The sequence below is a fragment of the Coturnix japonica genome, chromosome 6 (assembly GCF_054131305.1).
Source record: "Coturnix japonica strain WE chromosome 6, WE-NBRP24, whole genome shotgun sequence".
Classification (NCBI taxonomy): Eukaryota; Metazoa; Chordata; class Aves; order Galliformes; family Phasianidae; genus Coturnix; species Coturnix japonica.
Window position 1 is genome coordinate 28,293,502 of NC_140668.1, and position 17,908 is coordinate 28,311,409.

At 45.5% G+C, this 17,908-nt stretch overlaps 1 protein-coding gene across 5 annotated transcripts in view; it reads left to right on the plus strand.

Annotated features, from left to right (window-relative positions):
• The window catches only part of ZNF423 (zinc finger protein 423), a 191,699-nt gene that overhangs the window by 158,470 nt on the left and 15,321 nt on the right, over positions 1 to 17,908 (plus strand). For 4 of the 5 annotated variants that reach the window (XM_015873489.3, XM_015873490.3, XM_015873488.3 and 1 more), the window contains 2 exons: positions 10,740 to 10,871; positions 12,319 to 12,434. The exons of the other annotated variant lie outside the window; for it this stretch is intronic. In XM_015873489.3, coding sequence (XP_015728975.1) covers positions 10,740 to 10,871; positions 12,319 to 12,434 — 248 coding nt within the window. The remainder of the gene's footprint in view (positions 1 to 10,739; positions 10,872 to 12,318; positions 12,435 to 17,908) is intronic. 5 annotated transcript variants of the gene reach the window in all.

The following is a 17,908-nucleotide window of genomic DNA, read 5'->3' on the forward strand; positions in this document are numbered from 1 at the left end:
ATATATAAACTGTTATACAAATTGCAGCAAATGTTTCCTCTGGGGAGCTCTAGACAAAATTTTAATGTACTGCATTTGTCTGTGGTGGCAGTTTCTATGGTATATAATAACGTTGATAAATTTTACTGTAGCAAGTGACATTTTATAACATTAATCCTGGTGGTAAAATCTGATGAATACTGCAGCTGTACTGGTGGGTGCAAGAAGACTGAGAGCTTTTGACACCAATCGAATTGATTTGGATGGTGTTTTAGGGCTGCACGCCGTGAGCCTGTGAGGACAGTGTGGAGATGGCAGATGCTGCTCCGGGATTGAGGAGGACTCAGGCGGGCGCTAGAGAGCTCAAGTTGATGGTAGAGATAATTCAGTTTTAACAAAATCGGTATTGATTGGTACATCCTTTGTTTGGAGAAGGAAATCGAGTGGTACAATAAAAGCCCTTTAAATCTTCACTGGCTATTTAAACTCTGTGCACGTGAGCCCATGACAAGCACCCCGCGATTGCTGGCAATGCGACACCTGGGCTCATCCTGCTGTTGGTGTCGGGCATCTGGCTGCTCCCTGCCTTGCTGTCCCCATGGGGGTCAGGGAGTGCTGGGCGGCCCCGAGTGTGGCACAGGAAAGCAGCTGGGAAATCAGCCTGCTGCCAGGCAAGAGTGGCCCTGGAGTTGCCACTGTTCATGCCTGAGGCATCTGCCATTCCCTGGGGGTTGGCAATGGCCAGGAGCCACCAACCCAGTTTCCTTCTTCCCTTTCTTCCTTCCTTCCTTCCTTCTTTTTTACCTCCCTCCCTCTCTCCCTCTTCCTTCTGGCTGGCCAGCTGCTGGAGGAGGTGGTTTTGTTTTGGTATTGCTTCTGAACTGCTGTTTCCAGAAGTAAATGGATATCCCCAGGAAGGATCCTGGAGTTCAGTGTGCTTAGGGCACTTTTGCCAAGATTGAAGACCGCTGTACTTTTGTACTCTGTCATTTAGACTGCAGCTTCACTTCTCCCTCTGGAGAGTCTACTTTTCTGTGCTCTCCACGATGTGTTCTTTTCTCCTCAAATTCATGTTTCCATGATGATGCATAGTATCGCAGTGCAGTTACAGTGTTACAATCCCAAACCCATTGACGTGACCTCGGGCTGAGCAGCATGGAGGTGCCTTGCCTGTGTTTTCCTTGGGAACTCTGAGCATGTTCTGTGTGGGTTTTCCCAGAAAACGTATGTATAATGCTTAAATGTACATTAAGTAAAAGCATGTTAGAATAGCCTCACATTCCTTCTCTCCAGTTGCTACCTGGAGCACAGAGTTGGTTATCCTCACCACTCCCATTACCACTCAGCTCTCAGCAACAAGGGGAGTCGTTCTGCCAGCTCTCTTTTCCCACCATGTGCAGGTTGCTGTGGCTGCAGCATGCAGCACAAAGCTGTTATTGCTGGAGATGGGTGGTCAAGACCCAGTCCCATGGCATGGCTGTGCAGGCAGTACATGGCCAGCCCCAGCCTCCTGTACCCAGAACAGTGCTGGGCTGGGTGTGTGAGTTAGGGGTAGGTAAGATAAAACAAGAGGAAAACAGTTTTGAATTTACTCTTTGTGTATTGAGGCCTTTTACGATTCATCAGTAAGTAAATATAAGCTAAGGGAGTGATTTGTTTCTAACAAGCTTATAAAATACTGGAGTCATTTGTGAGTTTATTGGAGTGCTGATTATAAACATTCCCTCATGCACACTCCTGTGTGTCAAATTAACATTGGAAATACAAATATTTTATCTTTGAATATTTCTGTAATCTCTTCCCAAGTATTGGAGAACTTTGGGATTGAAGGTGGTTGACCGTGTCGCATGAGAAGTTGCCATGTGCTCTGTGATGGATTTGGATGTGTTCTTCCTCTTTGGCACTTGCTCACTCCGCTGCTTCTGATAGCCAGCTCCATGCCTCAGCGTTTTGATTTTTGATACGATGCATAATTGATGCTCATCTTGCTGCAGAGACACAATTGCTGTGTGTGGTGCCTGGCACGAGCCCTGCCCCAGGAGCGCAGTGCTGGCCCAGCAGCAGTGGATGCTGTCACAGAGGTGATGTCCCAGCACTCTGCTGGGCCAGCCCAGGGATGGGGGCACTTGGGGTGCCCTGGGGAGCAGCTGAGGCCTATGGCTGCATCTGGGGTTGTGCTTTGCCATCTCATCTTCAGCATTCCTACTAAAATGTGCCATCACTGTCACTACCCAACTGCTGTATCTTCCTTTGTGGAACTTTTACGTTACTGAGCAGAGGAAATTTGTGCAAGGGTGGCTCTTAGGCTGGCATTATCACAGTGGCTGCCATTTAAACAGTCAATTTTTTGCCTACAGGCAAGGTATTGTTATCAGAGTTCTGCCTGTTTTGCATACATACGATTGTATCTCTGATACCTCTTGGGGGTGACAGTAGCAAATGCCGACTTCATAGTGTTGATTGTTGAACTGGAGCTTCAAGTAAGAACTCACAAGAAAAATGAAGAGTGAAATAGTGAGTAGCAGGTCTCTAACAGACCTTTATTGTTTCCTTCTTTTTGGTTCAAACAGGGTCTCTATGACTGATTGATTTAGGATCTTATTTTATTTGAGAAAGCAGCTGAAAAGCAGCTTGATTTTTTTTTTTTTTTAATTTTTTTTTTCTCTCCTTTTTCACTCTTTCTTAGTACCTTCCTTCTCATCTGAACTTACTGGGGAAATGCTCCTAAACTTATACTGTGCTCAGCAGATGTAGCTCAGCCTGCAGCAAACCTGTACGCCCTTGAGCCTTCCCCAATAGCCCCAGTCACTCCCGTGCAGGCTGCAGCCCAGTGCTTCTCTGTGCCCTGGAGGTGCTCTCAGCTGTGTTGGCTGCTGTTGCATCCAGAAGAGCCATGCCATTTTGATTTTAGGTTTTGTGTGCTGGATACGTTACCAAGTGCAACTTTGTGGTCTGTGCTATGCAGAGGCATTGCTGGCAGTGAGATCTCTTCCAAAAGGTTGTGGGGTTATAGCTTTTCTTACTCAAGGTGAGGCTCCCACAGGGGATGTTTTCCACCCGGACCATGGGATGTTAATTGAGCAAATCCCATCAGAAGCCATGGAGATGTTCTGTAAGTTCACTGCTGAGTATTTCCATAGTATGAGAATACATGTCTGCATAATGCAGAGGTGCTTCAGGTATTGTTTCTAGCAGATCCTTCTTAGTGACTGCCTTAAGGGATATCGTATGTTACTGCACCTTAGGATTCCTGACTTAAAGTGTCTGGTTTTTATTCTTTTGGGTGTATTTGCACCTAGCAAGCTTTGTGAGATACTCATGTTGTGTGAAATGGGTCACCTTGCTTAGTCACCCTTAGTGTTTCTGCTGGCAGTGGCATCTTGTTTCGGCAGCCAGGACAGCAGCATCCTGTCCCTGAGTGCACTGCTGGGGTGCTGGGCTGGGGAGGACATGCAAGGTGCTGTGCTGTGACTGTGCCCAGGCAGCCAGCTGGCTGTCATCATTTGCTTCTTTCCCTCCCAGTGAAAAGCTGAAAGACACTGACCAGTACAAGCATAACAAAAGTTTTCTAAACTCTTGCCAAACAAACAAGCATTATTGTACCTTGAAGCCTGGAATCATGTTCCTCCATTAAAGTGGACATTTGAAAGTTTTCATTTTGTTACAAGTCCTGTTTCACTCTCATTTTACCAGTTTTCCCTGATGCGACCAGAGAATTGGTGTAAGGCGTTCCTGTAGTCTGAGTATTGCTGAGCATAGCTGACAACAACTGGCTTGCAGCCTGCCAGTCATGTTAATTATATACTATTAGGCGCCATTAGTCTGCTGATTATTTACACAATAGATTTATAGTCTATCATGTCAATGTGTGCTTGGGAAACTTTAATCTGAAGATCAGAGACACTCATCTAGACATTCATCTGTGAGAGCTCGGGTATGTAAAACCCTGATGTGCGCTCTCCAGGATGCACGGTGCAGGCATGGGTAGGAGCATGGCTGGTGCTTGGCTGAGGCTGCAGATGCAGCCCTCTTCCACCATGTGAGCTTGAGCCACAGCAGTTCTTGCTCGAGCTCTGGTGGCTCTGGGCCACCACAGTGATGTGAGGACAGTGGGGGATGGGTGAGTATGGTGGGACAGTGCTCCTGGTGCTCAGTGTGCAAAGCCTGTGCAATGAGTGTAAGGGACCTTGCACCCACTGAAACTCGGCTTGGGGCTTTGCATGTTCTGAAAGCACTTGGCGTATTCCAGTAGGATGTTTAATAAGTGTAGAAATTGTTTCATTTTTAGTTTCACAATAATAGATGCCAGATAGGTCCTAGTTATTCCTGTTTACCTGTACTGAGCACTTGGATGTGATACTGCTAATAGGACCCTGGGATGGACCTTCTCTGGGTGTACAGCAGTGCAGGGAGCTGCACAGCGGGGGACACCAGGGCTTGCAGTGGGGTGCTCAGGTTTATCACAAGTGTGAGGGATGCAGCACAGGATGGCTGCACAGTGGTGGGCCTGCACTCACAGCTCTGTTTTACCAGGTATCGGTGTCAAGCTTGAAATAGTGCAGCTGTGAGTCTATTCAAACACCAAAATATGTGACTACAGTTGAGTTGCATGGGTGTTGTCATTCACCTCTAGCTGTTCTTAAGGGCTTTTCTAGCTTCATCCAGGCTCTTTCTGTGCATGCGTTTGGTCTTGCATGCTCAATGTAGGTTTTCTTTCCTTGTACAGATTTTGCATTTCCATGGAAGCCATTGGAGTTAGACCTTAATGAATGGTTGTGATGGTACAGCCAGATCTATCAGAATTTGATCCATGAGGAGTTTTAATGTAGGCTATTGAAACAAACATGTTTTCACAGAAAGGCTGTTACATTCTGAAGTTGCAGGGCTAAAGTGCAATGCATCTCTGTGAATGATCTATAAATACAGTTTCTGAGATTAAAATATGCCATGCAGGCAGTGTCTCTCTTGTATACTGCAGCCAGCAGACTGACGATGCACAGCTTCAGGAACTCCTTTGAACTTTCAGGTTTTATTTTTATTGTAAGCCAAAAATTAGCAGATAGGACAGGCTTGGCAGGCCCATCTCCAGCCATCCTCAGTGACACAAGGCCTTCCTGTGCCATTGCAGCACAGGCAATGGCTTAAAGCAGGCTGCCCTCATGTTCAGTAGAAACTCCGTGCAATCTCATCCCAGGCCCCTCTGGGACTGTGCTTCTTTTTAATGGTCATTTTAATATTGCAGCACAGTGACATGTACTGGAGGCAGTGAACTCACAGCTACCCTATAAATAATTTGGCATCTAATTCTGCATATTTTGAGCTTGAGGCCCCCTGAGATAGTGAAAAGAGTTTAAAGCCTGTTATGCAGTTAGGCTAATTTAGCTTGAAAAAAAGAATACCTGGAAAAGAGGCCATATAACGAGTGCATCACCAGAAGCATTGGAGTTGGTTACCAGAACCTATTGGTGCTGGTCCAGCACCAGTGAAGCCTGCTAGGAGCTCTGGTCTCCTCTCTGCTCCCTGGTTCCCAAAGCCCTTCCCCCACTGGGAGCGGGGCAGCCCCTTGGCTCTGCCAGACTGCTCCCAGGGCTGAGCATCCACCAGAAGGCTGTAGGAGGGATGGGTTTCAGTGGGTCTTGTGCCAGAGCCAACACATGTTTGGAATGCTCTGTGTTTTTGTTGGTTTTCCTTATATAGCTTCTAGAAAGATCAAAGTCCCTGTGTTATCATTTTTCATTAAATTGATGTTTCTAACCACAGTGGACAGCTCTCATATCCCTTGAAAACTTACAATAGTAAAATTGTCATAAGGATGAGGCAGGAATGCAAGATTTTATTAAACAGTCTTGAGCTCATAAAAGACATCAGTGTTGTACCATTCTAGATCATATAAATATATTTCAAAGCAGAATCATATTTCAGTGGAGAAAGAATGCACAAAAGAACACAGGTACCAGATCCCAACATCAAATATTAAAGCTCAGGACAAGGGGTGGGTGCTGGCACATGGTTACCACACAGAGGCTGAGGCTTCATGGCTGTGCCAGACAAGGTGTTGGCAGTGTGTTGGTGGAACATGGATGTGCTCATGGCTTTGTGGGTTGGGCACAGGTCTTGTGGTATGGGGCTGGGCATCCTGCTCGGCTGTGTGATGTGCTTGGGAGCAGGACGGGAGGTGTCAGAGGGAGATACGAGCTCTACCTGGATAAATAAGTATAAATAATTTTCTTTCTGATATGTGACCGGATTATTTTCCAGTTGATTTCCAGCCAAGGTCCCAAATGGGCCACAGATCAAAAAAAGATAAGGGTCAGTTACAAGGTTGAGCTCATTCAACGTTGCCATGGTAACTGACCTCCAGCATCCCTGGGAGGACGGCACCCAGCTCCCCAGGTGACGCTCAGCTGCCGTGCCATCAATCCGCTGCTTCCACTGCCGGGCTGTGAGGCACCGTGCGGGGTTTGCGGGGCTTGGCCACGTCCACTGGGATTCATTACAGAACCCCACCGGCACAGGGTGTTCGGGGGATGCTGTACAGCAGGACGGGGCATAGGAACAGCAGCAGTGGAAGAATGCCATCTGGATAGCAGGCGTTGTCCAAGTCTGGCGTGAACCACTGTGAGTCTGCTGTCCCCTGGCAGTGGTGTGCCCAGCTCCCAGCCCCAGGCTTTGCAGTCATGTTGGATCTTTGTTGGTGCTGCTGGCCTGGTGTTCCCATGGCTTTGTTCTGCAGGGGAGTCCATCACTGTCACCTTCTGGCCACAGCCCCTCACTCCTGCCCAGCCACATGGATCAGTGCTTGGGCTCCTCCCGCTTTTCTCCTGTTACAAATGTATCCCTTTGCTTACTTATTTACTAGGGAATGAATTGCATAAACAGAATAGTTTCATGCAGTCTTCGTTTTATTTCCCTGCATTCATTCCAATTTGTATTTATTTCTGTTACAATCGGAGCGCTCCTTACATGGCCCATTTAATTCTACCAGATTTATGATACAGGGGACAGGAGAAGGTTCTCTGTGAGCACAGCATATTAATGCTTTGTTACACGGAGTTACAGCATTTCAAAGTTCATTAAAAGTGTGGTTAAGCTGTGGATGTGTATATCTGAGTACAGGAAAGACGTTCCCTTTTATTGCTGTAATTTGCTGCAGCGAGGTGGAGCCGTGGCACGGGATGCGCGCTGCTGTCAGGAGCATCAGACGGCCGCACGCACTCCTTCAAATTAGGACTGTTGTGGTTATTCCATGAGGGGAAATTTTGCTTTATTAAATCAAGTTGAAGAGAAGTTTTAACTAACAGTGAAGACGATGCCGTTTTATTGTTTAAACTGCAGTTTGTTATTGGTTTGATAACATGTCGGTACATGGCACTGTTAGTGCATCGTTTTATATTGCTATTAATATAGTTATAATTAGAAACGCAGCTGATACAGTGCACGGGCTTAATACAGCATTATTAATTATATTGCATCCTCGCCAGGAGGCTGCCGGCGTCAGTTCTCTTAGAGGCTGAGAGACTCATTGTAATATGTATTAAATGCACACTGCAGCAGCAGAAAGGGTTAGATGGAGAGATGAGCTCCCGCTCTGAAGCGGGCAGGGTGCTGGTGTAAATGCAGCTAAGCACCTATCAACACATGTGAACTATCCTGCAAATGCATCTGAACTTGAGAACAATGAGGATGTGCTCCACCACCACCACGGTTCAGCCGGGGCCTCGCAGCCCCCAGCCCTCTGAGCAGGCAGTAAATTATGTACCTCAACATTTAGACAAACGCTGCCTTTGACATCAGTGGGCACCACCCAGGTTTCACCTTCAGGATTCAGATAATCAGCTCTCGTTCCTACCGGCCTCCCTCAAGACCGGTATGGAAATAAGTGTGTGTCTGCCAGGGATCAAATGCTTTTGGAGACAAAAGTAGGTACTGAAAACATTACAGGATACTATCATCTCCCCATGATACTTTTACACAAAGCGCTCTGTTCCTCTTTTGGCCTGACATAGTTTCAGCCTGACAGAATCCAGCAGGCCTGCTTGTTTTAAACAAGAGCACATCCTATTATTTTTTTTTGAGAAATGAAGTGTAAAATTAATGCTTATTATTTTGAGCACAGAAAAAAAAAAAAAAGGCAAGGAGCCCAAGATTCTTGTTGGCCGTGCGTGGCTCGTTTAGCGTTAAATCAATTGATCCCTGCATAGTTACACTTATAGAGGGATGGGAGAAGATCTAGCACAGTGAGCTGTAAAAATCTGCATTTTATTTTACAAATGAGAGGGGCTGCATAATTCACTGGAGTTATGTAGGTCTCATAGATGCCTGTCATTTTTATTTTTTTAAACAGAATAGAGATGAGGGGAACGCCGCGTTGTGCTGTGCTGCTGACGCCCAGCGCACGTGGCTGGAGGGAGGGCCGGCGTCGGCTGCATTGTCAGGAGGCCGCCTCGTGCTCCTGTATGATCCCAGATAATTCACTGAAGTTATTCTCCAAAGGTGACTGAGTGCCCCTACACACACACCGTGTTTCTGTGTAAAATAATATGCTGTAAAATGCCACGGAGAAGAGAGTGATTATAGCAGCCATTCTATCTATATCTTTGGGCATTTTCATATTTTGAATACACATGCATGAAAAGAGAAGCGTTTGTCATGCTAACCATGGTACTTTTTTCCACCTTTTTTCTTCCTGGATGGTTTTATAGACACGAGAAATACATAATGGACTCCTGTGGGAGTGGAATAAAAACCCCCACCGGTGAGGAGAAGGCCTTATAATTCAGAAGTGGATTTGCAAATCAAAAGGTCTTGCCTCGAGTGGGATAAATTTCCAGATCTGCAGGAACCCATTATGTTTTATTATTTTTCATTCGAGTTTTAGTTTGTTTGTTATGGGTTTAACTATGTAAAATACTGTGGGGATCAGCCAAGAGAATACACCATCTCTGGTACCTAATTAAACAGACCAAGCCTGTAAAAAGATACTTCAGTCAAAATGCTGCACATTGCCCTCTTTTTTTTCCCCCCCTATTTTTACTGAAATTAAAGCTCTTCAGGCTGCAAGAGGAGCGGTCTTCTCATCAGCAGCCTGTGTCTGTATTTATGAACACACAGGACTGTGGGCTGTGCATGAATCACTATTTTCCAAACACTCACCATGTCGAGAGTAGAAAATTAATGTCAAACATGATTTCTCTGATTTACTCACAGAAGGAATTTGTTCCATTCCCCCAGTATCTGCTTTGTCCTCTCCAAGTTTATTGCCTGCATTGTTGGGCATGCTCGGGTGGTGCGAGGCACAGATCCTTACCTGCTTTCTGCCCTATGCAGAGAAAGGCAAGCAACCTCCCTTAGGGAGGGATAGGAGGCTGCTCCCTGCATACTGACACCTTTTGTAAATAATTTCTCTTCCTCTCCCCCTCTCATGGAGGGCCTATTGAGGCACACAAGCTCTGGGGATGCCCCAGCTGTGGCCATGCAGATGTGTGGCTGCAGGAGCTGTCGAGCTCAGCTCTATGTGCTTCCCTGGTGCTGGACCTGCTGCTTGCCTTCCCACACCAAAACAGGGCACTGAGATCCTGGGATCTCCAAAGGCCCCAAAGAAACAATGATTTCCCTGTGTTTGACTGATTTAAAGCTAATTTAAAGCAATTCTAAATAGAGACCCTGCTTTTGAATGCTGATATTATTTGCAAGATCCACATTTGGCAGGAGATCAGTTGATGGGATGATGCGGTCATTTCTTGGGCATCTTGGAACTATCAGCTGAAGTCAGTGAGGTCTGGAGATATTAAAATAAGCTTGAGTGTAAATCAAAAGGCAGTTTCATTCGTTTTTGAAATACACGCTCATGACTTTCTTGTGTGCTGCCATAATGAAGGGAAGATGTTTTTGAGAAGTGCTTACAAAAACCATCTGCAAAATCTTTAAGTTTAGATGTTCTCTTGATTGTATAAAGTGTACATTTTAAACCTGTGTTATTTTAAATCTCTGCTCCTCCCTCCCTCGTTTCAAGAAAACCAAAGGAAATATGGGCTCAATACCCCCAGAAATGACATAGAGGCAACAAAAATACAGAAGTTAGTAGAAGAGAAACATACCATCTTACAAAGGTGGTAGGCTGGGATGAAGAATAATTGCTATTATTTCCCTGTGAGTTCCTCTAGATCATGGGGCATCTGCAGTGGGCACTGCATATTCAGTGCACCTCTTAGAATAATACTTAGGATATGTTACATGGAAATTACTCTTTCAAATGACATTTAAATCCCTTTAATGGTCTCTCCAGCTTGGAAAAAGCCAAGAGATATAAAATTAAGGCCAGCACTGGTTTGGGCTCCTGCTATTCTTCCATTGTCTGTTCCTCTCTGCTATATTTGTAGTGTAATGTGAGGTGATGAAGCCTGCTTTCAGTGTACGTGGTTGAATTCACTGTTAAATTCATTTTAGATGCTGTTTGAGTATTTAATAATACATACACAGAGCAGCGACGTCTCTGCTGTGTGCCGAGGTGCAAGGAGCGGCACGGGATGGGCACAGCCCAGCAGCAGCACATGGCATCGCCTCCATCCTGGCTGCAGATAAATGCCCCTGTGAGCGGGGCTGCTCACCTGAGCTCAGTGCACAGGGCTGTGCCTTGCTGGTGACCATGGGCCCTTGAAGTTGTGCGCACAGATTTGGACACGGGCGTTTCTCGCCGACTGCTGCATCGCAGACGCTAATGTGCTGTGTCACTAACAAGTTGTATCATTTGAACCTTGCAGAGGAAGGCATCAATCATGAGTGCAAGCTGTGTAACCAGATGTTTGACTCTCCGGCAAAGCTCCTGTGTCACCTGATTGAGCACAGCTTTGAGGGGATGGGAGGCACATTCAAATGCCCTGTTTGTTTCACAGGTAAGACACAGAGACTGAGACAAGCCTCGGTGTGCATGGCTTGATCCAGAAATGACACTTGGGGGATTTGTAAAATACTGTATGCCTTTTCTTGGGAAAAGAAATACTGTGCTTGGAAATGTGCAGAATATCTCCTGTCTGAAACTGCAGCACTGAGGTGTTTGACATCTCATGGCACTGCCCAAATGCAGCCAGCCCTGTGTTACTTCTTGCAACTGGGGCCTTTCAGGTTGTGGCCTGAATGTGAGGCACATCTCTAAGAGCAGAACTTGCAGGGCAGGGGCCTGTTGTCGCGAAGACAACAGCCTCGCTCACCTGAGATCCCATGACACAACAGTGTGGTCTGACACCTCCATCCGAGAGGTTTCTTTAAGGGCAGCCTGCTTGTGTCAATGCATTTCCATCTCCTTTGCAGTTGTGCCCATCTGAGGGCCTGCTCTGTCCTTCCCTGTGATTCATTTTCAGCTGTCTCATCAGTACAAATGGTTCTGGATGGCCCCTTCTCAGAAGATCTTCAGGATGCATTTTAAAGGTGCCTTTTACTTGCTCATCAGAATAGCAGTTAACACCTAAGTTTCCAAACTGCATAGGGATGACTGCCATGTGTGACTACAGGCTGAGTGTCAGCTCCTGTGGTCCCCTCAGCCCTGTGCTTCTTAGGATCTGGCCCACAGTCTGAGAACTGCTGTTTGAGAGCTTGGAGTTAGTTTTTCTGTTCCTGAAGCACGCTGTAATGTGTTTGACTGCATCCCTTTCATTCTGCTGAAGAAGCTTTTTTCATTTACTGGTGAAAAGTCATATAGGATGAGAAAAAAATTGAGATATGTTTTTAACCAGCTAAAGCTGGACTTCAATATGTTTCTCATTTCACTTGTTAAAGGCAGGGTAATTGTCGATTCAAATTCCTAACATAGATGGTATATCTGTAACATTAAATCATAATCTTTTTTTCTATATTGGAAGGACAACCCATTTAGAAGGTCTGAACACCGTGGCAGCCTGCCCTTTCAGGTTCACGTGTCTGCCAGAAATGCTGCTCTGGGCACTCATCCTCCAGACCAGCCATCAAGGCCGCTCCTGGCCCAGTTGTCCTGCATTAAAAATGCATCCAATGCACCTGCTGTGGGGCCAGGGCTCCCTGCAGGAGCGGTGACGTCCTCTGCTCGCTCTGATGACTGAGTTCTTCCAGTCACCCGTGGACAGCGTTAGCTTTATGTGAAATATCAAAAGTCCATCCAGGATTTAGAGCCCGTCAGAAGTGAGCTGACTGCCAGCCTGGAGACTCTAAATTGACCACCGGTAAGGACATTCTGCTGAACTGAGTGTACTGGCACTTCTCTGGTGGATATCCTTGGACTTTTTAGAGTCTTTGCAGTCATAAAAGTGTAGTTCAAGATGGGAGATGTTATATGCAGCAATTTTAACTAATTGTACTGTGTTCTTTCAGTTTTTGTGCAGGCGAATAAACTGCAGCAGCACATCTTTGCAGTCCATGGACAGGAAGATAAAATTTATGACTGTTCCCAGTGCCCCCAGAAGTTCTTCTTTCAAACAGAGCTTCAGGTATGTTTGCAAGAGGAGTAAAAGCAAAGCCAAGGCTGTTGGGTTTTCTGTGTGTAGCCTTCACCCTTGCACAGCAACTGGAGAGAGTGCACTCCCAGTACAGTCTCTTCTCCAGCTCTTAAACTCCCAGTCTCCTGCCTCCTGGTGTGCTATCAGGAGAGAAGGGTCTTTGAACATGGCTGAAATAAGTAAATAAGACAAGGCAGATATCATGATTCTTTATGAGTATTTCTCTTGACAGTAGAGTTGCTACATCCTGACATGTCTACGTCAAACACCTTGTAAATAATTTCTTTTTCTCTATTAATAATTTAGGGACTGATTAACATACAAAGACTAAGCAAATGGTACACTGCCCTCCCCTTCCTCACTGCTAAGTCAAAAGTAAAGGAATTTTTCCCCCACCCAGGTGTGAGAGCAAAGTGTGGGTACAGCTGAACATGATGCTTCATTAGCAGCTCCACCAAGGCAATAGCACATTAATAAGCAGCAGGTTCTGCTAACTAGGCATCACATAGTGGTTTCCCTGGGGATTGTAGTCTCTTTAGTTTTACCTGTTCCTTTGCTGGAGCCTGTCCCATGTTCCTGGCTGCTTTCTGAGGGACCAGACCCTGACCTGGAGGTGCTGTTGGAGCTCTGCTCCCAGGGGATGCCCTGGAGCTGCATTGCTGAGGTTGGGTTTTAAATTGTGTTGGTACCTTTGGTGCTGAGCCCTGAGAGGCCGGAAACTCTGCGGGGCATTAACTTTGTGCTGCTCCAAGCGCAGAACAAGCCCTGTGTGTGTGCAGTCCCACAGGGAAACACAGTGCTGTGCTGCAGGTGTGCTGCCCTGCCCTCCGTCAGGTGCCTTTACCTGAGCTGTGCTGTTACAGCATGCTGTCTGCTGGCAGATGTGGCCTTCTCCTAGAATGGAACCGTGAGCCTCATTTACATCTGTTAGCTTCATAATACACAATTTACTTAAACTTTAGAGGGTTTTTATTTATGTTGCTGAATTCCCAAGCTGCTGCCTCTTGTGTCATGCTGTCACGCTGTGGAAGAATGGTTGATCTTTTCACTTTGTTGATTTTATTTTTATTTTTCTCCCAGGGGAATCTTTTCTCTCTCTTGTTCTAGCAACCTGATTTGCATAAGTGTACAAAAGTTTTAACTATACCTTGTTAATATTTGAATACAGTCAGCAGATTTGGGTTTGTGTGTTGTCACCAGGAGCATTTTGTGAAGGCGGCAGTGGTTTGCAAGGCCGGTGTTTTCATCTCGGTTTGCCTTTAAAGTGGTATTTGGTCAAGGTGCCAACACAATTAAAATGGGTGGACTGGCTTCCTGTGCCACTGCATTAACCTTTACAATCAGACAGTCAACTAAATAGAACCTTGTTAAATTATAGTCTTAGCAGTGGCTCCCCCCCCCTTCTTTATTTTTTATTTTTTGCAATTAACAGTTTAATTACATAGTGTTTCAATTCTGAAGTGTTGTTCATTGCAAAATTGCTGCAAATAGCTGCTGTAATCAGATAAATTATAATTGTAATTTTCCAGTTTTCACGCAGGATTTGTGTGCATTTAAAATTTCTGTACTTAAAATAATTACCCAAGTAGCTTTGAATGGGGTTGGCTGAATGAAAATTTAATACTTAGCTGCACAGTTTCAGTCCTTATTTTAGTGGTGATTCAAAAAAGTGCTCACTTGATGCCAGGGATTTTATTAATTCAAATACCTGAGTCAATGAGGGCAGCAAACATTCAGTTAGAAACACTCAGAGCTTCTGAATCTGCCTGACTTGCGTGATTATCTCGCCAGTCAGCGACATGCAAGCTGCCTGTTCCCGATTTCTCAGCTGTTAGTTACATTTTTGCTGAATGATGAAGATTTTGTGTTATTTTAGTGAACCAGTTGTTGAGCCTCCAGTTAAATCTGTATAAACGATTCGGTCTCTTAGTAGTGGGGGAAAATTCTTATGGGGGAAAATCGCTATCCACCACGTGGGTCTGCTTGATGAATTTGATTTTTCAGCTCTCATCCCACTGCTGTAAAATAACAGCTATTTCTTTCATGTTAAGATCTGAACCAATGCCTTGTTTGCTTTTTGTATTTTTAAGTGAGATTATTGGAAGTTCTTCTTCTAGAAAAGTGAGTATTCCAATATTTCAAGGAGAAATTGAATGTCATTCTTGCAAAAAAACATGGAAAAGGAGGAGACTGGGGAGAATGACATGCAGTGCAGGAAGAAGTACCTTCTAGAGATGTCCTGGAGCAGTATGAATTAGCCCTGCTGACTTGTAAACGTTTCTCTAAACAGTTATCTTGAACACAGTGCATGCCAAGAGAGGTGTATGTGTGCCATGTGATGAAAAGCTCCCCACTCCAAGTGTACATGTCAGTGCTTGGGGCAAATCCTGCTTCAGCAGCATAACACTCCTGCAACAATCAAACCCTCTTTTCATTTCTGAACTAGCAGTTGTATTTTAGTGTGTGTTTGTGCTTTGAAGTTTACGCTATCTGATGGAGCTGTAAAACCAAGGCTTAAGAAAGCTTGGAGGAACAGAGCTCATTTTATAAGCTGTGGAAACTCTGGTGTGAACCTGGAGTGATGAGTCAGGGAGGTTATGCTAATACTGCCAGAGGAAAAGAAAACAGAACGGTTATTCGGCTGCTTACGTTATCTCATTGGAAATGAGGAAACAAAACACGGTGTGGTTAAATACGAAGCATGGTGGAAATAGTCAGTGTGATAACTGAGGGTGCCCTCAGGGCAGGGGAGGAAGGGCTGGCAGCTCCTTGTTTTTCACATCCTGTTTGCAGAGATTGACATCTATGAATATGATGAGAATGGCCTGGAAAAAAGAAGTAAATTTATACCTAATTCATAATACATCAAGGCTATGGCACTTCATGCATCCTGCTGAAAGCGCTTGCTGAAGTGTAGAAACAGGGAGGGCAGTCTTCACCAATGGGACAGGAGAGTCCTCTGAGCCCATCCTGGGCTGTAGCACTGCTGTCTGGAGGTGGCCACCTGCCACTGTGCAGCTGGAGCCATTGTGGCACATGGGGTGTGCAGGTGTGGGGGTGGACTGCTGACCTCTGACAGCTGAACTTCTAGTCTTTAATGTTCAAAATATGATAGGGAGCCCTGCCTGCTCCTATGATGGGTCAGAAATAAAGTACATACTGGGGGCTGAGGGTTAGGGTTACAGCATTGCCCCCAGCTGGGGGATGTGCCTCCTCATTTACTTGAATTGAGAATTGCAATAAGAAAAATGTGACTGAACAGTGATTTTTTTAGAGGAACCTGAAGGAGAGTTTTCGTGTGTGCTCTTTTGCCACTGCATTTTCCAAGGAGCCATCACATAACCAATGGAGTATTTGTACTTAAAGGATTAATTCCTGCTGTTTGCTTGTGTTCTGTTAATCATACTGTTTCCTCCTAAATGATTACAATTGATGAAAACCAAGGCAAGGGATACAATAAACAATGCGTACGCAATCCAGGTACCGGGGGAGCAGGGTACTGCCAGGTCCTTCCTAGCACAGGTGTTCAGCTGTTTCAGTGCCTGTTATGGGTAAAGGGCTTTCGTTCTGCTCAGCTTTGGAGATATGTCAAACTGTTAAATTAAGAGAGCTTCACTGGAGGAATTCACTGTCATTTCAGGTGCCCAGGTCCTTTAAATGAGCACGTATCAAAAGGAGAGTGGCTACTATGGCTCATTGGTTAACACTGTGGTCTGTCTCCTTCCTCATTTTATTTTATGTGAAAAGCTGGCAATTTTCATATATCTATAAACAGGCATGAGCTGCTGCACAGAAATTGAGCTCGTTATATTAATAATGATTTACCATGAACGTCCTCCAGGGGTTTGATTTGGTCCACATCAAAGTCCTCGGGATTCTTTCCACTGATTACAGCAGCTCAAGCCCTAAGCAGGTTTTCTTTTTAAAGTCTGCCTTTAATGTCAGCTTGGTGTCAGACACATCTCATACTAAGCTGCGTGCTGCCCAGGGGAGCAGGGCACTGCTCTGAGCCACCCGGGGACAACAGGCCCTCATGGGAAATGTGGAGGTGCTGCTCTGCAGCCCTGGGGCCTCCCTGCAAGCACTGCTGTGAGGCTGCGGGTAGCCAGATGCTGCTGCCAGCATTCCCTGGGCCTTGCAGTGAAGCAGGTGGGGAATGAGAGCCCCCAGGCTCCATTCAAAGGCTCTGTTTGCCACCAGTGGTCAGAGCAAAGAAGAGAGACTGAAAAGATCTTGGGTCTGCACCCATCTCTTTGGAACCCTTTGTTGTAACCATCTCCTACTTGGGGCAAAAAAAAAAGGCTTTGCCTCCTTCCTGGGGGGGTGAGAAAGCTGAATTAAATAGGAGTCAAATTGTTCTTACGAGACTCTGAAATATCTCAGTGCTTCTGGACGAGTGTTTATACAGTCAGAGAGGGAAATGCAAATCTATGGCATTTTGATGCTGCTGCAGGAAAGATGTTTCCCTGGGGACAGGGGAGCGTGGTGGGGCAACAGGACCGGGAGAGCAGCGCTCCTCCCACTTATGTAACCCCTGCTTGTTTCAGGGCTTAGCAGGACTGCAGTGTCAACACAGTAGCTGGAAACAAACCACAAGCTCTTTCTAAGCTCCGTATGAAGCATCAACAAAATATGTGGGCAGTTTTCTACAAATAAAAACTATATATTTTTTCATTTTGGATCGAATTTACATTTCTGCATTAACACACTAATTTATTTCTTTTTCTTTTTACTGTTTGTTCTTCCTTTAAAATCCTGAGGATGACCCAGGCAGTGATGTGAGCAGATCTGGCCTGCGTTTCTAAAAAACGTTGCTGTGGTGCTTAGAGTATTGTTAAATTTTAATTATTAGTAGTTACAAAGCTAATAAATTACAAGAACACCAAAATCTATTCCAGCCATATTGCTGGGTTTCATTCAGACGCAGTCAGATAATTATAACTAACAATAATTAAAAATTAAAAGTGCTGTAGGCACATACCCATCACGTTGAGTCTGTCTGCCTGAACGTTTGTTATGGACTACGAAACCAGAAGCATTACCTCTGCTCTGGTGTCACCGTGCAGGAGTTTTGCCCCCTGGGTCTGTGGATCTCAGTAGGTTTGAATTCAGTGGGGGAGATCTGTGCGACTGTTTACAAACTCGGGGTTGGGAGATGGCTCTCATAGTGCCCAGAGCTGAGAAGTGCCTTTGCAGAGCTGTGGGAATGCTGCCGGGGCTCTGCAGCAGAAGCAGTTCTGTCCTGAGCCTAACACCCAGGAGGGGAATGCTGTACAAAAGCAAGGGAGGCAACCCAGCCCCCCCCAGGCTGAGGCTCCTGCTTTGTGTGAGGGGTGATGCAGAAATCCCAGACTGCCCTGTGCTTGGTGTGGTTACAAGGTGCAGCTTTTTTGTGTTGTTGTTGTTGTTTGTAAAGGAAATTCTGACCATCATATTGCTTCATTTTATTTTTTTATCATCTCTGA